This window comes from Dromaius novaehollandiae, chromosome 10 (genome assembly GCF_036370855.1).
Source record: "Dromaius novaehollandiae isolate bDroNov1 chromosome 10, bDroNov1.hap1, whole genome shotgun sequence".
Lineage (NCBI taxonomy): Eukaryota > Metazoa > Chordata > Aves > Casuariiformes > Dromaiidae > Dromaius > Dromaius novaehollandiae.
This window is the reverse complement of record NC_088107.1, coordinates 22,978,281-22,999,331: the sequence shown is the minus strand read 5'-3', so window position 1 is coordinate 22,999,331 and position 21,051 is coordinate 22,978,281. Positions and strand designations below refer to the sequence as shown.

The 21,051-nt window shown below is 53.4% G+C and overlaps 2 protein-coding genes and 1 long non-coding RNA gene across 3 annotated transcripts; all 3 read right to left on the bottom strand.

Moving 5' to 3' along the window:
• Positions 1-527: 527 nt before the first annotated feature.
• On the bottom strand, positions 528-9,928 carry LOC112993116 (cytochrome c oxidase subunit 5A, mitochondrial). Its single transcript, XM_064517599.1, has 5 exons — positions 9,731-9,928; positions 5,385-5,501; positions 3,886-4,007; positions 2,308-2,430; positions 528-690 (listed from the first exon to the last, which is right to left on the bottom strand). Exons 1-4 carry the CDS (start codon positions 9,810-9,812, stop codon positions 2,317-2,319), a joined length of 435 nt encoding a protein of 144 aa, XP_064373669.1. The 5' UTR covers positions 9,813-9,928; the 3' UTR covers positions 528-690; positions 2,308-2,316.
• Positions 9,929-12,401: 2,473 nt separating this feature from the next.
• Positions 12,402-16,426, bottom strand: LOC135329375 (uncharacterized). Its single transcript, XR_010390812.1, has 2 exons — positions 16,226-16,426; positions 12,402-13,479 (listed from the first exon to the last, which is right to left on the bottom strand). It is a non-coding gene; the product is annotated as an uncharacterized LOC135329375 (long non-coding RNA).
• Positions 14,012-15,185, bottom strand: RPP25 (ribonuclease P and MRP subunit p25). Its single transcript, XM_064517598.1, has one exon. It carries the CDS (start codon positions 14,966-14,968, stop codon positions 14,351-14,353), a length of 618 nt encoding a protein of 205 aa, XP_064373668.1. The 5' UTR covers positions 14,969-15,185; the 3' UTR covers positions 14,012-14,350.
• Positions 16,427-21,051: the final 4,625 nt, after the last annotated feature.

Below are 21,051 nucleotides of genomic sequence, written 5' to 3'. Positions count from 1 at the left end.
TTCTTTGCTGGCTAGACAGTACTAAAGTCAGATTCAAGGTATTTCATTGCACCAGCTTCTGAGGGCTTCCAAAACTGGTACAGCAGCAGAGAACAGCTACAGCAGAAGCTGCTAGAGGTGGAAGGAAATATTCATGAAAAGGCATTATTAACATTATCCATTCAATTCAAAGCCTAGCACCGATGCCAATCAGCACAGAAAGTTGGATACACATTAATGCCCATCCCAGAACAGTGCATGGGTGTTTTTCTCCAATTAAAAAAAAACAAAACAAACAAGAACATTTGTTTTACTAGCATGATGAAGTCAGTATGACACCGTCTTACAAAGACCACAGGTTTCTTGGCATGCTGTACCTCTAAGCAAACACTACAGCTAGATTAGGAAAGCAGCCACCTCCTTGACAGCATTCAGGGCAGGTAATTTTGCTCCTCACATTGCTTTTGGGAGAGTACGTTTTGTTTTGTCTCTCCCTTTTCCTCCCACTAAACAAAACAAGCAAAATCACATAGGCCACCACTACCACATCAGTCAAAACAGTTTTTCCTTTATTAGGTCCAACTTCACATCACATACATTGTGACTCAATAAAGGAAGAAAAGTTATTTCAAATAAGGTAATATTTTAACATTTGTCTCCAGATGACTGTGTACAATCAGATAGCATCAGTAAAATGCACGACTAATCCACCTGGAAAAGAACAGAAAAGCGATTAGATAAGCAGCTTTCCACATGATTTCATGTGGTCACAAATAAGTTATTTCTGTTGTTCACTCTTACGCTTGCAAAACCCAATTTAACCACACTCAGCCCCCAAACACAGTTACTGCATTCCCAGTACCTGTAACCCATTGCACCAAGACTTCATATCCCAAGGGAAGAAGAGCATGGAGATAAAGACGCAGAATTAACTACTATGTGCACCCTGAGACTTCACAGATCAATTTTAAGAACAACATATATATTTAGAAAAAAAGGGGGGGGGGGGCTGGACAATGTCAACCTGGCCTTCTGAATAAACCCAGGAGTTAAGAGACTACTTCTATAGAACTTCAGTTCTATCAGAATTTTTATTTGGGGCTTCACTTTAGTCTAGAATTATAGCATGTTAGGTGAGAGTCTGGTATTTATGATAGAAACCCAGATGTTTTAGTTGTACTCGTTTTCAACTTCAGAAAATACTCAGTATCTCAGCCCTAACAGGAAAGCTACTCACTTTCTAAGACTTGAGGACATCAGGCCTCAGATACTACCTGCAATGTTCCTGAAGTTATCTACTGAGACTAAATAGAAGTCCTGTTCACAGAGCACTTAAGCTCTGGCTACACTAGAGGTGATCTGTTTATTCTGTAAGCAGAGTCCTCCAAATTAGTTTCCAATCAAAGAAAAAAACCTGGCACTTTAAGTGCAGTGTAAAGAAACTTCAGTGTTTTTGGATCATTAGCATCAATAGGGCCATTTCCTAGCATGAAGTAGTAATTAGTATCTCCCAATTTTCTAAATTGGCTAGACTGTGACAATAAAATGAAAGTATGTGTATTTCCAGAGGAAGCAATTTTGCCATTTGCTAAAAATGTTTGCCAGTAAGAGCTAATGAGGAGCACAGGTCTACGTACTGCCAAACAAGTGCTGTAATATCTGTTGCCTTGGCAATGTGATTTCATTCTGCCTTGATTCTAGCAACTGCTATCCAGAAATCTCTAGAAGGCTGAGTACTGTTGCCAACCTCCCCATCCCCTCAAGCAGCTGCACTACTTATTTTCAAACCTTCTTTGAAAAAGGTTATTACCTTTTCTAGAAGACCTGTACTTCTACAGGCATTTGGTGAGCCATCTTGATTTTTTCCCTTTAAGGAATGGGCACTCCAGATTTTGCAGAGTTTTGCTCACTTTTAGGCAACAGATACTATAGCAAACATTTCAGGACTGAACAGGTCCAGAGAAGTTGTTTTGCGCAGCAAGTCTTTCCTCTTAAACCATCATCAAGTTTCATAATCAAACCTGATTCTTCCTCAAATGCCTCAATTTCTTAGGCAAATACTACAGCTAAGGAACTAACTGCAGACATCCCCCTTAGATTTATACTTGGTGACATAAGGCCATAAACATTTCAATGTCACTAAAGTAATAGTTACCTCATTACCAAATTCAGCAATGCCAAATACTGCAAGTTTCATGAGAGAATCATGGTCCAAGACTGAACTTCACAGCCTTTCACAGATTCACAAAGGCAAGAAAGGGTATTCTGCCTTTGTCAGGAGAGTTACAGGGTACAGGAGTCCCACACCAAGAATACAGCATCCCTTACCAGTAAGGTTTATGCTTTGTCCAGGCCCAGTTCCTCTGGAGTGGAGATTCCCAGTTCACTCAAAGTTGGTCTAAGTTCCTGGATGACATAAGGGTAAATTTCCTTGTGAGGTCCTGCCTTGTCCTAAATAAAAGGAACAGCGTTAATTCACCAGCAAGTTGTTGTCAAGTCGAGGTCCACCATATCCCAGCCATGCTTACAGTCAAGATGTGCGCTCACAAAACGGTCCGTGGCCTGAGCCACTTGCTGCTCATGAGAATAGCTCCTGCAGGACAGGAGGGCACAGTCCAACATTATCTCTGTGTGTCAAATAAACAAGGTTTTCATACATCTGTACTGAAAAGTCCTCCTACCAATCAATCATGGCTGTGAAGCACTCCAGAACAGTACTGAATGCCCAATTTAGGGGATTTTCAGAGTATTGACAACACTGACACCTTTCCCTTGCTTAACATCAGGCCGATGTGCTGTGTTACAACACACAAAACTAAAGGAGTAGCTCCTTAAAGGAGGAATGCTTTGCAAACCAGCCCAAAGACTGCTTAGGAAATAAAATAAAATGAAAACAATATTCACTCAGTAAAAAGGGAAAAATAAAAGTCAGTTTACAGACAGACCCAATTAAAAATTTGTCTTCCTAGTGAATTAGGGAAAAATATCACCCCTTGAAGCTTTGCCTAAAAATGCTTCAAGGCCCAGAGTTTTCCCACAAACTGAGCTGTCCCCTACACAGAAAGGGCAGGAAAAAGGAATGACAAAGACCACCCCCCTCCCCCATCTCACACAAAGATTCTTCCGTTAGCTTGAGGTCTCTAAAGCCACCGAAGAACTTTGGTTCTACAGAAGGATGTTGAAAGCAGAACTAGTGAACTGAGAGGAAAGCAATTGCAGAGTAGAGTTGTTTGAAGCAACTGGATTTAACAGCTTAGCACTGAAGTCCTCCATGTCAGCCCTTCTCAGTTATGGCAAAAATCAGTTCAGAGACTAGAGCTGCTGGCTTCCAAAGCTTAAATAAAAAAGCTCCTGTCTCCTTCCCCATCCATTTTAACTCCCTGTCAAATGAAGTCTGGACTCAGGTTTCAAGGTTGTTTTTCAAACCTTGGTTGCCTCCTGAGTTATTATTTCCAGCCAACTCAGTATTCAGCACCAAAGAAGTCAGTAAAGTTCTCCTTTGCCAGGATATTCCAGCAACGCTTATAAGAAAAGGGGGAAAAAAAAGTCTTTAAGACTTCCCCACTACAGCTTTGCATAGTGAGAAAAGGGAAAAATAAAGGGAATGTCCCCCATTCTATTCTGGACTGCAATGGTTAAAGGTGCCTCTTTATTCAATGGAGGAAGAGATCGAAAAGTCAGTGTTACGAAAGTAAGAACATTATACTTGTGATCCTGTGCTGTTGAGCCCTTTTACTTCAGAACTATTTTAAATCATCAACCGTGTGGTCATAGTCAACCTACTAATTCTGGTAGCAGGAAATTGTGGGTTACTGTTTGCAGTAAGCAAGGAAAATCTCTCTTCCTCTAAAGGGCTTTCAGCAATGTGAAAGCAGCAGTCACACCTTATGCTATCATTCCACTTACCTTTACAACTTCTAAGATGCGGACTGCACTGGCAAAGTCATTTAACCGTCTGCACGCTCTCAAAGCTGCATCGATGATTTTTGGTTCCGGAACCAGGTCATAACCCACAAGTGTATTTATGCCTATGAATATAAGGAAGCATTAAGACTAATTTGTCATCAGTTCATCCTGAAAACAAAAGCAACCTACTGAGCATGGTTTGCTCCACCTCACAAAAGCATTAACTATTACCACACCACGAGTCACTGTTAGAACCTGAATGCAACTTTCACTGCTAGTCTGCATCTCCCCCCTGCCAGAAGAGTTTTATTTTGCTCTTCTCCATCTCACTGTTGTTCACTACTATAGCTGTAACCAGATTTTAAGTGGGTTTCATGAAATCTCAGTGGGCTAATTCCACCCATGCTCCAAAAGGGAGTCAATGTATGCACTGTGGCAAGTCAGTAAAATCCCTTCCTCTCCTTTCAAAGGGAAGGGCCCAATACCTACTCCTCCAAGTCATCCTTGGATGAGCCCTCTGGCTGTTATGTGAACATTTATAAGCCTTAATTGGAGTAGTTTAACAGGAGCTGGCAGCTCCACAGCAAGCAATAGCTGAGGACAATCAAACATTCTACAGTGAAGAAAGGCCAAGCCATACAAAAAAAAAAAAAGAAACACACACAACACAACCACACACCACTATGTATGATTATCCATTGACCAACAGTTGAGCTCTAATACAGTCTTCTCAGAGCAAATATCGTCTCCCCCTGCCCCCCCAGAATACAGCATTAAAATGTATATTCTGGAGACACTAGAATTAAAAAAAGCCTGGATTCCTACCATCTCATACCCCTAGCCTCCCTCATTCTCAACATCCTAGTTCCAACATCCTTGTGTGGTTGGTGAAGTGCCATCGCTTGCTGCAACAGGTTCAGAGCTGAGCAAACATCAGCATGCCAACCCATGCGCACATGCCAATCAGCCAAACGACTCGGAACAGGAAAGGGCTCAGATATTGCCTTGACCTGACTGGTTAGTTACAAGATTTCCCACCTATACCAAATTCCCAGTTTTGACAGTCTGCAAGAACAGCCTGTTTGTGAATGCTATTCCTCTGGGATACATGGCACTCTTTCAGTACAATTGCACATAGAAGCAAATCAGAATTGGACCAATTCTTTAACACAAGTGCATAAAAATCATTCATCATTGTGAAGATCCAAACACTCCAGATTAGCCCCTTCTGTATTAGTTCTCAGTTATAAGCACATCCTGAAGTGACAGTGAAGTCTATGGCATTACTATGTTATAAAGATACTAATTACTTTGGATCACTTGGCAACACAGCTCAATTTACAGAAATTATATAGGCAAGAAGTTTTCTAGGAAACACACTTCTGTTCTCAAGCAGTTCAGCAAAAATACTTTGTTTCTGGTCATAGTATCATTGCAAAGCAGTTGTATTTTCTCCATATTACTGTAATAGGTACTCCTTTCCTTGTCATCCAACATACCTTTTCTTAGCTCCCAGGCATCAATATCTGGCTTGTTGAAATATGTCACCCAGCGAGCATCAAATTCTTCATCTGATTCTTGTGACCCATGAGAGTAGCAGCGGGCATGCACTATAGCTGAGTAAGGAAAGAAAGGAAGATGGTTTGAGCAAGAAGAAAGAAAGTGGAGATTAGTTATGACCAAGAGCTATAAAAACATATATTCTCACTCAGTACACTTGATCTGGATCAGCACACAATCTGGATAAACACTGGGTTACTATAGCTTATTTAACATCAGTTGCTTGTTGTTGCCAAGTATTTTCTATTCCAAAGCACAGATTTCCAAAGCACTCTCAGATCTTTCCGTCAGAGCAGGATTATTTAGGAGAGAGAGGTGGAAAAGCAAGAGAAAAACAATTCTATATAACCAGTCCCTACAAGAAGTTTTCTGGATCCCTTGTTTCTGCAAGGCAAAGGAATTTTTCCCCCCAGAACCACAAAAGCCAGCGGAACGTTGCTTTTTGTGGTGTAACCCTCATTTATGATTTTTAAAATGTAATTCAGCAACAGACACTCTAAAGTAGCATGGTTGTTCCATTCCCAAACTCAACCCTTCTCAAAACCATGGGGTTTGTCTATGCAATGAGTTTGCCTAAATTAATCAGTTTTGCAGTGGCATTCATTCCAGAAATGAATACCTATGTCCTAGATCAGTTATACATTTCTCCAATTAAGATGAGTACCCTGTTTAATTCTGGAGTAACTTCCCAATGTATACAACTCCTGAAATTGCTTAATAACTGATTTGGTAATCCAGGAAAGGAAGATTTCCCAACTAGTAAAGTGGCTGTGGGGGATGACTCAATAGTAACAAACTGTAGGTCTTTGATTCAGTCCAGTCACAAGTTCAGAGCCGATGAAAGCTTGTTTTTAAAGCCACAACGGTTTAGGGATCCATGCAAAACAGCTTTAGAACATCTATATGGGCCCTCAAAGGCACAAGGAAAAAGAGCTTCTTCATCTAACAGGCTAGTGAAGACTTGGAGAAAAAAAAAATCTGCCATCTCTGTATCTATTGAAGATAAAAATCCTGTATCTTAAGGTTATAACTGCATTAATATTTGACAGTTAATAATGAAACTGAAGTGGACTCTAACAGGCAAATAAAACTGATATGATTATAATCTCATGTCCTTCCTCAACACTATTCTTTTTCACAGTTTTTGTGTACACGTGTATTGGTTTTTGCTTCCTCCTCTCTGCTGCTCATTTCACTCTACTGCTGTTTGCAAAGATGCCATGCTTGGTGTAATATGACCTTTCTATTCTGAAGCTCTACTTCAGAGCAAGTTAGATAGAGCTAATCACTTGTCCTTTCTTAACCTAATGCTAACTACTCACATTGACCAACGACAAAGTTTTCTTTAAAACAAAACACCCAAAGCATATGTTTTACATTCTACATGCTAGTTACTAGACTGGGCTGCATTCTTCAGTCCTTCCCAGATGCACATTTTGAAGATCATAATGAACACTGTACTGTGAAGTAGAATTTTAGTTCTGCACAAACTATAATAGAATGAACTCCAACTATTTTAAGGAATATCTTTAGCATGATTCCACAACAGCCATATCAGAATAAATTATGGTAAAAATCTACATTTCAAATGTGGTCCAGCATTTAAATTGCAATTCTGATTTATGCAATGCATGCTTCCCAAACCATGAAGAGGTAAAGAAAAAATGTATCTACATAATTGAAACAGAAATCACTAACACACCAGGCATCTAACAGCCTCATGTACACCTTGGAAATGACTTTTTCCAATTACACAGTTCAAACTCATTAGACTCAATTAGAGTGACTTTACCTTTACAACACCTTCCTAGTATTTCCCAAAAGAAACAGTCTCAAAGTTTATCTCACTAATTAATCATTTTTGCCCTAGGTTAACCTCTTATTTAATCCTTACAGTACATATCTAGTAATGGTGACTATCTAATTTAAATTGTCAGTTTTAGGCTAGTGTTCTTCCAATGCAAAGCTTCAAACTGAAAGAAATACAGATGGCAATCTTTTTCTTCATCTGAGCCCAGGTAAGGGAAAGGTAGATGATGAGCCAGACCCAAATTATGGTATTCTTCTGCAGTCCTCTACCCAGCTCCAAAACATATCTTTAACTTTCCTTTCTCCAATACATCACACATGCCAGACAATGTCAGAGAAAGAACACTCCTCTATACGTGCTCCTGTACTTAGGCAGAGAATGAGAGGACACCAGTGAAAAGCCCTCAGATTTTTTTTTTTTTTTTTTTTTTTAAACACAGAGTATTCTTCCCCTCAGCCAACCATCAAGCCCTACAGAGAAACAAAACAAAAAAAACAGTCTGAGAAAAACCTAGAAGTTCTCAAATACCATCTTTAAGTTGAAAAACTAAAGTTTCTCTCTTTTCACCAAGTCCTCAACAAAACCACTTCATTTAGTCATAAGGAAAGGATGACCATAAGAGCCATGGCTAGGCTAGAAGAATCCTGAGGAAAAAAAATGCCACGAGAATTCAGGAAGTCTGGATTTACAGGATATATTCTTCAACTGCTGCTAGGTTTCTTTATGACCCTTTGTTTACCATAGTAATGCTTGTATCTGTTATCAGAAGCATATATCAGCAACCAGACTTCCACGAGCCACTTTGGCACAGCAGAAGTGCAGTATGAAGTAGCTGGGAGCCTCTCATTTCATGCAGGATCCATCAAGGTCACTCTCACACAAACATGATTTGTACTTGACGGTCAAAATAGGCCAACATATTCATGTGTAGATTCACAATTCAAAGAACAGGCAAAAGGCACATACATTTTCAGTGGCACAGGTATTTTCAGGAGAACTTAACTAGTTTCAAGAGTCAGAGAAATGCAAAATCAGGACAGCTCATATTACATGAACACATGATCAACCTTCCTTAATTCCCAGAATTTGTGAAATTTATCCTTTGCTTGTTAAAGAGCACAGAAGAAACACACGTTAAGAGGAGCACCAGTTTATGGAAAAAGAGCATATTAAAAAACAAGATGCATGAGGGTGTACATGTCCAAACTGCACAGCAAGCAGGACATTTTGTAGCAGTGGCAGAAGAATCTGCCTGACTAAAGGTGGAAACGTATAAATGTTATGTAAGGTAAGTGAAAATGCAAAGCATAGCAGGAATAGCTGAGGAATAGTACACAGACTCGTAAGAAGAATCCAAGGAGTTAGACTTGTTGAAATACAAATCCACGAGGCTAAAAGAAAAGGCAAATCAGGTCAGAAGTGTTAAGTAGGGCATGTGCAATACAAGACCTTGAATACGAGAACATGGAACCTGCTCGCTAGAAAAGGCGTGCGGGAAAGAGGGACTACAAGACAGGATTCAGAGTGAGTATAAAAACACCCTGAAAAGAAAGGATTTTAACACTTGGGTTAAACGGTAAAGAGATTCCTAGGAAACAACCAGGAAATCCTAACATGCAAATAAGGCGGTCACTTATTACCCTGCACTTCAAGCCACACGAAAAACCCTGCAGCAGTCCACTCCCCATGGCAACCTATGGCTCAGATGGACTACAGGAGGGGCACAAACAGGTCCCCATGTGCTAAAGCCCTTTGGGTCTGACCGCCTCCTGATAGCTAGCTATTATTTTAGACACGCGCGCTGTGTCTGCGGCAGTCTCAGTGTTTTACAGAAGCCTTTCGGCGCTGCTGATGCACCGACGGATCGCCACGCTCACTCTGCGCTTCCCTGCCTGCTTTCCTTCCCCTCCTCCGCCCGACACGCCAACGGGGAAGGACACGCCGCCGCCAGCGGAGGGGCGCAGGCGGCAGAAGCAGGGCTGCTCTGGGAGCCCGGCGCTGATGTGGCACCCGCAGCCCCGCTGTCCCCCACGAGGCGCGCACCGTGGCCAGCCGCCTCCCACCCCCGCCGGCGGGAAGGGGGCGCGGGCAACGGCGGCGGGGACTTCCCCCGCGCCCGGCCGGAAGGGCCGCGGCTCAGGTCACCGCCGACCTCGGCTCAATGTCACCTTCCCGGGGCGGGCGCGGCTCAGCCCCGCGAGGGGGCACAACGCCCCCGGCGGCCGCCCGCGCTGCCGCCCGGCCGCGGAGGGGGCCCCGGGGCTGGCGCCGGGCCGCGGCCGCCGGCGGGGCGCCGGGGGCGGAGGCGGCGCGCTAGGCCGCAGGTGCAGCCTGCCCTCGAGTGACGGCGGCAGGTCACCGCAAGGACGCGGCGCCGCCGCTGCCGCCGCACGCCCGGCGGGACGGGACCGGGCCGGACCGGGGCGCGGCGGGCGGGGTGAACCGGGGGCGGCGCGGGCGGCGGCCGCCACTCACCTGCGGGGCGGGCGGACGGGCGGGCGGCGGCGCGGAGGCCGGAGACGGCGCAGCGGCGGAGGAGCGCGGCGGCGGCCAGCATGGCGGCGGCGGGCGAGGGCACCGGAGAGCGCGGGGCAGGCGCCGCTCGCTGCTCACTCCGGCCACGCTCTGAGACGGCCGCGCGCGCCGCAGCGGGGGAGGGGAGGGAAGCAGGGCGCAGGGGGCGGGACGGCGGCTACGGCGGCGCCGCGGGGACAAACCGCCCTCGCCACGTGACCCGCGGGGCAGGCGGGAAGCGCCGCAAGGGGGCGGGGCTTGGCGGGCCGCCGGGAGGCCGGCGCCGGCGGCCATTTTGTGTCCCGCCGCCTGCGGGGGCGCCCGCGCGGGCTGGGCCGTGGCGTCGGGGGGTCTCCTTGCTAACAGAAGCCCGTAGCGGCGTCTCTCTGCCCGCCTCCCGCCGCCTCAGGGCTTCGGGCTGCCTTTGCGGTGCCTCGTGTAGCCGTGCGGCGCGGGCCCGGCCGCAGGCAGCGGGGTTGTTGGGGAGGGTCACACCTCGGCCGAGCTGCCGCGGCCGGGAAACGGCTCCCCAGGCTCGCTGTGTCCCCCCGCGCTCTGCCATTTGGAGCCGGGCAGGAGGCGAGGCTCAGCCGGCGTCCTGGCAGCTGGGTTACTGCAGGAACATGTTTGCCTCGCGGTGGGAGGCAGCGGCTCGCCCTGGCGGCGCTGGGCCCGAGCCAGGCCCCGCGCTGAGCGCAGCGGGCGTGCTGAGGCGCAGGCCGAAGGCAGAGGCCTGAAACTGCCGCAGCCAGCAGGACCCACATCCATGTGGTGTTGAAGGCATTCAGTGCCCAGACAGTGCAGCGGCCAAGTCCGAGCACGTCTCCACCCCAGGCTCCTCCTGTCTGTTATTACCGTGGCCATGTCTTCTCCATCTGGCCAGCCATTTCCCACCCGCACACAGGGAAGGAAAGGAGGAGAAAGCCCTGGCCTGCCCTGTTTCTCCCTCAGAACCGCAACAAGGCAGTCTGGGTTCCCAGAAAGAAATCCTCAGCTCTTACCAGGCGCTGCGGTCACGCGCACGCTGATCAGTCATTCAGAGCACACCTGCCTCAGGCGTGTCCACGTGGGCACGCGTGTGCTGCTCCGCTGCACGTTGCACGAGTGCAGGACCCTCAGCCCTGCCCAGCTGGCAGAACCGTTCCTCTTCAGCAGTGCCGAGTCTATAAAAACACCCTAGCCAGGTGGCCTGGACTTGTGGCACCCGGCTGCCATGTGTCTGAACATGCCACTGTCACGTGTGCTGAGGTGCCCGCACGGCGCCTGCACGGGATCCCAGGTGAGTCCCATCATAGATTGGGAGAAGGGAGAGGGGCCGGTCCTACAGCCTGGGGGAGAGCAGAGGGGTGGGATGTGGCCTGAGCTGACTGATGACCCTCTGTCTGTGCTCCTTGCAGTGTCCAGGGCCTCCCTGTCCCTGTGCTGTCGGGACGCTGTTGGGAGGATGACCAGAGAGGCCTTCCCAGCAACCTTTCCTGAAGCCGGACAAACCCTCCTGGGGATATTAGCAAATCTACGCTGCTGGAGGGACCTGCATGTGCCCGCTGACCGTCACCATGGGCACCTCCGCGATACTCGCCCAGGGTGATGCAGACATGCCTGGGTGACGTTCCCCTCCTGGCTATGGCCCTGAATCTGTCTGCAAACCGTCATCAGCCTGGGGGCTGAAATGGGACCTTGTCCCTGTGGTCTCATCACTGCCGACCACTAGCGGGGACAAGGAAAAATCACATCTTCTGGGGAAACGGCCAGCCGGTCTGGCCCTGGGTGCAATGTCCCGTAGTGCCAAGGCTTTCTGTGGCTCTGATCAAATGAGCTGGTGAAAGCAGCAGCGGGTCACCTTGGACCGGAGGTGGCCACGTCAGTGTGCAAGTTCATCAATGTGAGGATCACAGCCTCCGTCATGTCACCGAGTCCGTCCCCAACCTCTTCACCCTGGCTGCAGGTTGCTGCCAGCCTCTGAAGCCCACCGCTCCCAGCCGCCACGGGAGGCCAGCACAGAGCTGACCCTGTCAACCAGCCCAAGGGCTAGCGCGTGGGACACGCTGCGCTCACAAGATGGCCCTGCAGATTGTTTCTCAGAGGCGCCGGGGGCTCTGACTCCAGAGCAGCACGAGATCACAACGCCGGTTTCACTCGCAGCGTCCCCTTAGTACCCCGCAGAGCCAGATGCCATCAAGTTATTTTTAAATGCTTCGTATTTTGGGTTACAGTCTTTTTTTTTTTTTTTTAATTATTTTCTCATGCAGGGAACCCTTGGTACACAGCCAGCAGAGCGAGGAGTTTGAAATCCCCAGGCTCCTGTTGCCTCCAAGATTGTAAATTGCCTGCATATAAAATCAATTAAAAATAATTTTGAACATTAACAAAATAATGAGGAGAAATGACTGATTTTTTCTCTCTGTCTCCTTGTTCTTCTCCTTGCTGGGAGCAATGTGACATGGCAGCAGGGGGTAGGGCGGGCTGGGGAGGGAGGTGGAGGGCTGGCAGCTCTCAGCTGTGCGGCTGTGAAAGTCTTCATGCTTCGATCAAAGTGTTTCTTGAGCAGCGAGATGTCTCTATCGACCTGCCTGACTGGAGAACGGTGTAAAGCACAAGTGACGTGAGTTGAGAGGGTCTCAGCCAGGTACCAAGATGAATACAGGCCACAAATTTCATCCCAATCATGCTTAACGTAGAAGGTAAGAAATGTAAGGGCTGGACTAGGACAGCAATGAGTATGGGATAGATGCGTGGAGGGATGGACGGTTAAATACAAGGTATTTAAGTGCTGGGAAGCCATGACGAGTAAGTGCGGGGCAGGCAGACGGCTGGCTGGCGGGTCAGACAGCTGTGGATATAGTGGGGATAGCAAAAGAGGGGCTTAACAGGGCGGCACTGGGCTCTGCAGCCGCCCTGCCAGGGGCTGTGCCCGCCTGCCCAGATGCTCCTCAACCCCTCGCCTCAGGCTCTGTGCTGGGCGCACTTCACTTCTCTGCTCCGCTTCTTGCACGGGCCTTGTCTTCCCTCCCCTTCCCCTCTGCACCCCGCCAGGGCGCCCGGGGTGGATTTCACTCGTTTTGTCTCTGCGGACGTGCCCAGCTCTCATTGACAGGCTCCGCTCGTCCGCTGGAAAAGCATCTGTCATCTCTTGCGGAGGTGTCAGAGCGGCATCAGCCAGCACAAATTAAACCCATCCATCAGTTTGGCTCCCTCTGCCCGTTAGTTCAGCAGCAAATCGGTGAAATAAGTGGAGGGGAGGATGCCGGGACCATAAGAGTTTTGGGAGAGGAAGAGCAAGGATTTGGGACTGTCACATGGGGAGGAGACGGGCAGCAGGCTGCTGTGTTGCTGTATTTGCCAGCAGCCAGGATAAGCCTGAATCAAGGGCCATCTCGCAAAGCTACAGGGATGGTTTGGGACAGTGTTTTTAGAGGGTTTTATTTATTCATATTTTTTTAGCATGGGATCCATCCACAGTAAGAGCAGGCACTGCTGTGGGGTACGAAGGCAAAGGAAGAGCCTCAAAGCCTTCCCAGCCCCCTCTCCTGGGAGAGACGGGCAACAGCCATCTCCCAAGGGGTAAAATATCTCCAGCCCAAAAGTCGTGCCGCTGCTGGCGCACAAAAATCCCAAGTCCTCTGGAAAAGTCCCTCGTGCCGCGGCTCGCTGGGGCAGGGTTTCCTCAGCATAATTTCCCACACGAGTCCCAAAGCACCAAGAACTTTTTTCTGCGTCAAAACAGAGAGACTTAAACGTCAAAAGGAGCAAAGGAGCTCTGGGCAGTTACAGCCCCCAGCCCCTGCTGTCCCTGCCCCCAAAATACATCTTTTGGCATCTCCAAAGCTGTCCAAAGAGGTGGGCGAGCGGAGGTCTGGGGGGAGAGGGAGGCTGGACTCTCACTCACCCAAGAAATACAGGCTGGGTTTTTAGCAGAGCAGGGCATTGAGCCTGACAACCAGCTCCCGAGGAAGGGGAAGCTTCCCCATCTCATTTTGCCTGTCGTGGCACCCTTCATTAGCCTGATTTTGCCTGGGAAGCTGGGGGACGCTGTGCTGAGCCCGCAGGGGTGAGGGGCTCTCCCGATGCACGCGCAGGGCCGGCTCCGTGCCCCACAGCTCCCTCTGCAAAGGCTTATCAGCCCGTGCCCGCGGCGCCTGGGACCCGACCAGGCTCGGCTCCGGGGTCCGTTGCGTCCCCTCCGCTATTCATGCCACCCCCCCTTTGTCCCTGCCTGGTAAAAGAAGAGCCCAAAAATAATAATAAAAAAAACAACAATCAGGAATTAATATTCAATTACACGGCAGCAGATAAGCGGAGCGGCTCAATCTGTGGCGGGGCAGATAAGCGGGAGCCTCGGGCCCGAGGAGCAGCTGTCTGCCGGGGGAGATAACAAGGTCGTGGCGAAACAAGACGGCTCCCTGCTTCCTCCACCTCCTCCTCCTCCTCCTCGCTGCCCGGCTCGCCTCGCCTCGCCTCGCCTCCCCTCGGGGCAGCCCCTCCACGCCCGCGCAGCCGCCGACGTCTCGACGTGCCTCGGCCGGACCCCACGCGCGGGGGCTCAGCGCCCCCCCGACGCCCCCCGGGCCGCGCGGAGGGGCGTCAGCGGCGCTGCTGGGGCGGGAGGCCCTCGGCTCCCTGCGCCCTCTTGCTCGCCAGCTGCTCGCCGGGAGGCGGCAGGGCTCTCTTGAGCGCCTTGGAGGAGCCCGGCGCCTCGGCCCCCGCCGGGCCGGCCTCGGCCCGCGGCCCCTCGCCGGGCTCGGGCGGCTGGTAGCCCGTCTGGGTGGGGTCCAGGGGGTCGCGGGAGAGCAGGATGCAGATGGAGGGCACGTTCTTGTGCACGGTGAGGTGCTGGGCCGGGGCGCCGGGCAGCGGGTCCTTGTTCTCCCACACCTCCAGCAGCGTTTGGTAGCGTACCTTGGTGACCTGGTGGAGCCCCCCCAGCTTCCGCTTCATGATCTCCACGCAGGTGATGGTCTTGGTGACCGCCCTGCCGCAGCCGCTGAAGACGATCTGCCGGCTGCCCTTCAGCTCCATCTGGGCCATGGCGAAGCCCATCAGGTTCCTGATCTTGCTGCCCTCCTTCACCTTCATCTCCACCACGCCGGGCGGCAGGTCGGGGAAGGGCGAGGGGCTCTCCTCCTCCGACGTCCTCACCTTTCGGAAGTTCTCCATCCTGGACCGGCCGCCGGGCTCACACCCCCCTCCGCCGGCGGCCATCCCTCGGCCCTCGCCGGCGGGGAGCGCGGCTCCGCGGGGGCGCCTAGACCCCGGCCACCATGGCACGGGTGCCCCCGCCGCCCGCCCGGCTCCGGCCCAGCCCCGAGGAGGCTGAGCCTAACGCGGCGCCCCCGGGACCGCCGGCCCCTACCGCCGTCCTTGCCCGAGCGCCGGAGCAGCTAGCGGCTGGCTCGCGGCTGTCCCCGGGGGGGCAGAGCGGCGGGGTCCCCCGGGTGCCCCCGCGTCCTCGCGGCGCGGCTGGCGGCGGGCGCTCGGCGGCGCCCGGGCTCCTCCGCTCCCGCCGCAGCGCTCGCTGCTGCTGCTGCTCTTCGCTTCATTCTGGACTTCAGCAGCCCCCAGAGCTGTTGTGTGTAATTAGCAGATCCTCCCCCTCTCCCTCCCCTTCCTCCCCTCCTCCTCCTCCCCCCCCCCTCGCTCAGCCTCCCATCCCAGCGCCCAGCTCGGGCTCCATCCGTCGCTGCCCAGCACCGCTGCCCTCCCTGCCGAGAGCCCGCGGCGAAGGCAGGCGGGGAAGGGAGGACCAGGGCAAAGCCGGCTCGGGGCTCCCCGGCTGCCGGAGTCCTGCCCCATAACGCGGACCCCGTCGCTCCTCGCGGCGCTGCTCCGCTCAAGGACGCCAGCGCCAATGCCAGCGGCGCGCGGGCAGCCGGGCGCCCCGCTCCCGGCCCTGGGGGCACCAGGGACCCCAAACTTTCCCCTGTCTGCCCCGCGCGGAGCCGGCCCCGAAGCGCGCCGTGCCCAAGGCCGGCCCTTCGGCTGCCCTCGTCACCCCCCGGCGTGCCCGTCCCCCCTCTCCCCCCCGCGCCCGCTCGGGGATCGTTGCGCAGTGGAAAGACATCCCGCGTATTGACTTGCACTCAAATCTTATCGGCCTCCCGAGGCTCCTGGATTGCTTTCACCCTGGCAGGGCTTGAAAAAGGCATAAATAAATCAATTGATCTGATGCCGCTGCAGCTGCAACCTGCGAGATGGCAGGTCCCGTCTGGTCCCCTCCCGACCAGGACCTCTCGGGGTCCCCACACAACCCTCCTACGCGGGGGTCCGAGCGCCAGGGCTGCGGGACCCCCCAGGGACCCAGGTTCAGGGAGGGGGACAGGGCCTAGCGGCGAGGTCCGGAGGGCTCCCGGGCCCGGTTTGGCCCAGCGCCACATCCAGCCCACGCGGCACAGGACGCCCCACGGGAGAGCAGCGCCCCGTTGCGCGGAGGGCTGCAAAACCAGCGGCGCGGGAGCTCACCTCCTCCGGAAACCAGCCTGGACCCCTTTGGTGCAGACGGGGAAACTGAGGCAGGGAACCCAGCGCCGTCGGCAGATTCGGGCTTTGAGCACCGGCATTATGCGGTAGCAAGCTCACCCAGCCGCTGCGTTCCCGACACGAATCGCTTGCCCTGGGAAATGCAATGTTGTTTTTCCCCCTTACATGTGATGAATATTTGTGACAGTCTTGCATAAGCCGCTCGGCTCCTCTCTCCGGCAGGCTGGCACGGATTAAGGCTCTCATGGAAATTGCTGCCTTTCAGAGATGCATCTTTGGGCTGAAAGACCAGGAAAATAAACGGGCAGGATTTTGGCAGCCATTCCCAGAACGTAGCCGCTCGGAATAAAGGACTGGGAAAGCTGAGGCAGCTCTCATCAACTTTGCACATAAACTTTATAGGCGTGGAAATAAAAAAATCTCGAGAAGCGAATAAATAGCTCCAGAAACGCCTTGCTTCAGCACAAAAGCCCCGCGCCTTGCGGGAGCCCGGCGCGCTGGGCTGCTTGGGGCGGACGTGGAGCTCGGGAGCGAGTCGGGCTGGGGCTTGCAGCAGGACGCGTCCCTGGTGCTGAGCCAGCCCACCCAGGGCTTCCTCGGCCGGGACTGACGCCCGCGGCCCGTGCTTCGGGCGCAGCGTGGCACCGGGGCGCGCCGCGCCGGCTGGATGCCGCATCCCCGGTGGCTTCCCCCCCTCTAATTGCTGCTTAACGAAGTCGGCTCGTCGCAGCCTCCTGAATGGAGGCAGTCGAGGTGCAATCACACCAAAGAGTCCCCGCGCCGCGAAAACGGTTCAGCGGGCGCGCTCCCCCCGCGGAGGGGGCTGCGGCGGGGGCGTTAATGGCAGGGTCCTGCTTCTCCTCGGCGGCGCTTAAAATGTAAATGCATTTCATTACGAGCAACTCGGCTGCTAATTGCCATCCGACGCCATTCATTACGCTGCCGGCGCGGCTGGGTTATGCCGCGCGCGGGAGAGCCGCAATGAGCTCATCCGCACAGCGCAGCGGAGCGGGTGAGCGGAGCAGAGCAGAGCGGGGCCGCGCCGGCGGGAGGGCGCGGAGCAGGAGCCCAAGAAAATGCAGAGGAGGCAGATGGTAAAAGCGGGGATGGAGAGGGATGAGCGAAGTAACGGCACCCCGTGTGTCGCCTGTCCGCCCGCCCGCCCTGCGCATCGCTGCTGTCGGGGAGGCTGCGGGGGCACGGAGGGAGGAGGGAAGGGGAGCGCAAGCGGTTGCAGGGGGGAAAAATGGAAACATATTCATAACGGAGAGGAGTGCGGCGGGGAGGAACGTGCCGTAACCCGAGCCCCTGTCCTCCGCCTGCCCTCTCCATATTTTCCTTCCCGTGAGGTGCGGGAGTCGTTCGGAAAGTCGAAGCATCCGATACAAGGAAAGCTGCCGTGCATCTCTGCGTCACATCGCCCGTCTCAGGTCTCAGGCGGTCATCACGTTGCACCCGGGCCGATGCGTGGCCTGATTGCAGCTCTGCGCGGGAGCCGGGATGGGACCCCGGGGCGCTGCACGAGGCCACCACGGACAAACCCCTGCCCTGAGCCTGACCGGGGCCACCTCCTGCCCCGGGGCACGGGGAGGCGGAGCGCACGAGCGTGCCTGCAGGGCTGGGCAGTGACAGGAGCCCTGGGCCACTGCATCCAGCTCAGGTGCATCATGCTGTTAGCAGCCAGAGCAAAGGCTTTTGCAGCAGTGGGGGGAAGCCAAAGCCGTACCCGAGCTGCCAGGGCGAGGGTGACCCACTGAAACAGCCCAAAGCACAAGCCATGTTGTCCAGCGAAGGAAGCTTGTATGCGGTTGCCCCTTCAGGCTGCAGTACTAGGAGACCTGCAGCTGGGTTCACCATGGCATTCAACCACGGTCTAGGAAACACACAGAGGGACGACTCACCGACACGTCCGCCAAGAGGACGCAGGGCCCAGGGTGCCTCCCCACATCCCCAGTGCAGGAGCAGAGGCTGCGCTGCCAAGGGACGGCGCATGCTCAGGGGGTCCAAAACCACATGCAAACCCAACAGGGCTGAGACCAGCAAGGCAGGAGCCGCAGGCGTGAGCCCACAAGTCAGCAAAGCTGCCATCCATCACAGGGCCTAGCAGAGGCTGGTTTTTCCACACTCAGCAGGGAAAGCCCTCAGCAGTAGCAGTAGTTGAGGGCACTACTGTCCCTATGGGGCTGGGCAGCAGCTGAGGTCCCCAGCACAGGGCAAGAGTAGCTTACAAGGAACCTCTTGGGCTCCTGAGGGCACCAATATGTCTTAACAATCCTGACCAGCCTCACCTGGGGCCTCCTCCCACCCACCCTCAGAGCCCATTTAAGCTCTGTCCAGGGCCATCAGCCCTTACCTAAGCTGTGCTGCAGGAGTGCTGCTCTCTAGCTTGGCTACAGCCATGCCTGCCTAGAGGCACTACTGATCTGGACTGCAATCTATAGACTCACTTTCTAGCTTGGCTTTGGCTCTGCCTCTTTGCCTTGGGCTTGCTGTTAATTTGAGCTCTTAGCTGCTCCTTAGGGTCTGTTCTGCTTGCCCTGCTCAGGGCTGGTCCCTGGCTGGTGAAGCACCTGCCCTCTTTAGCCCTGAGGGAGCTGCTGGCCCTGGCAGAGCTGCCATTAGTCTTCCCCTGATGACCACAGTGGAAATGACCCTTTCTCAGACACCTTGAACCAAAGGTAAGTGCCCAAAGTGGGGGAAGAACTTGAGTTTGAGCTTCTGCAAGCACTGGAGACAAGCAGGATGACTTCAGCTCTGGACTGGAAGATGGAACAAGCCAGCCTGACTGGGCAGAGCACCCCAAGAGATCAGCAAAGGCCCAGCTGTCCTCTAGAGCCTATGAGCTACCCTGTGGTGTCTTTGGATGGGACCAACCCTTCTGAGAAGCCCTCTCTGAAAGAGAAGAGCTTTCCAACTGCTGCAGGAGGGAAGCCCTGGGGGAGTGCAAAATGTGAAGACAGAAGCAGGTAGAGGTTGGGAAAGGAGTGGAAATGCTGGAGGGTATGTGTGAAATGAGCATAGAGGGAATATGGCTGGGAAGGACTCCTGTGACCAGTCGCTTGCCCATTCTGCCATCTTTCTGCTGCAAAAGGGGCTGGTCACCCTGATCAGCTGGGTGAATGCCTCTGAAGAGGGCTTCTCTTTGTAAAACAAACACCCCAGCCAAAGTGCCTGTTCCCACCATCAGCACCTCCCAACCCTGGTCTGTGCAAAAAGAAAGCTGTCCTCCAGGCATGTCCTGCCAGCGGCAGGGCTCTCCTGCCCCTGGGGAAGATCCCTTTGCTCCTGGTTAGCCCTTGTTCAGCTTCCTGCAGAGAAACCAGCTCCTCTGGCTCCCCCTGGGCCCATGTACCCAAGGGTTTGCAGGACAGGGTGTGTTGCTTTCCTATGTCCCCAAAGGCTCCCAGGCACCTGCCACCTCTCCCTCCTGGCATCACGGGGCAGTGGCTCACGTTGCGGGGGGATTTGGTGCAGATGGAGCTCAGTGGCAGCTGGTCACAGGAGTGCAGTCCCCTGCAGGGTGACAGCTTGCAAAGCTTTTCCTTTTTGAAGATGTCTGACTGTACCTGGTGGCTGGGGAGCTCTGGAGGCTGCAGGGGAGCTGGCATGCCTGCTTTCCCAGACTCAGCTGCAGCAACCCATTTGCATGTGGTCATGCCCTGAAATACTGAAAACGGCAGCATCTCCCCTGTACCAAACCTCCCGAAGGTGCTGGATTGCTGCAGCCCCTTTCATGCTCCTCCTGGCCAGGGAGGCCACCGGGACCACCCTGGGGTGAAGGCAAGTGCTGCTGCCGTAACATTATGGGGCCGGTTTCCAGGCTAAACATCCAGCCCCAGGTGGCAGGGGAAGGAATATGGCTCAAACACAAGGGAGTGTTGTCTAAGCAAGCTGTTATACTGAGATATCAGTTGCTTTTCCTCTATCTGCCTGCAGGCAGATGGAAACTTGGTGCCAGGGGTGGTGATGGGCAGGGAATAGCTCTGCAGCTTGGCAGTCTGAAGCCTAACGGTGGGATAGGAGGAAGAGCAGAGTGGGAACAGATGGTGGAATGGGCAGGTAGGGGAGACTGGGGAGATGGGCAAAGCAGCTAGGAAGTGCATCCAGATCAGAGAGAGGGAGAAAGCTCAAGAGACAAGGAATGAAAGAGGAGAGGGACACAAAGCAGTCTCTGTGGTGCTGGGCCTGACATAGCCATCGTGCTGCTGACTTGTGGGGAAATCCAGAGAAGAGCCAAGCTTTGCTGACAGATGCCTCCCCAGGGAGCGGCGCGGGCCTCGGGGTGCTCGTGCCCAGGCCCAACCCCAGCGCTGCGCCCTGCGGAGGGAGGTGCAGGGCATGCAGAGGAGCTTGTGCACGCCGCAGCGCTCGGTCTCAGAGCACCCCCGTGAGGTCTCGCCCGTGCTGCGTGGCCTGGGTGAGCGGCGGCGCTTGGCGAGAGCAAGGATCTGCTGTTGTTTGATCGCTTTTAACACTTCTGCCTGTTCCTTTCCTGCTGCTACTTGTGACACTGAACTAAATGGATGGGGGTGCCACGCTTCGAGGAGCAACAGCTCAGACCTTGGACCCTGGCTGCTAAAGGCAGTTTTAGCAGACAGCTGGGTCCTCAGCTCTGCCAAGGGATCATGTATCTGTGGTGCCTGAATTTTCCTGATCCCTTCTGTTTTACCGCATGTGAATTAGGTGTCATCCTCCCTTTCTGTCAAGCTTCCTCCGCAGCATCTCCACTAAGCAATGCTCATGCTGCTGGGGGTCGCTGGGTGACGAGGGCTCTGCAGACGTAGTGCTCATTCGTCGCCTTAGCCCTG

Coding starts and splice junctions, on each gene's coding strand:
- LOC112993116 (XM_064517599.1), bottom strand. CDS start 9,812: ATGCTGGCCGCCGCCGCGCTCCTCCGCCGCTGCGCCGTCTCCGGCCTC. Junction 5,502..9,730: donor CCCGTCCGCCCGCCCCGCAG/GTGAGTGGCGGC, acceptor TTCCTTACTCAG/CTATAGTGCATGCCCGCTGC. Junction 2,431..3,885: donor GCATCTTAGAAGTTGTAAAG/GTAAGTGGAATG, acceptor CCTTTTATTTAG/GACAAGGCAGGACCTCACAA.
- RPP25 (XM_064517598.1), bottom strand. CDS start 14,968: ATGGCCGCCGGCGGAGGGGGGTGTGAGCCCGGCGGCCGGTCCAGGATG.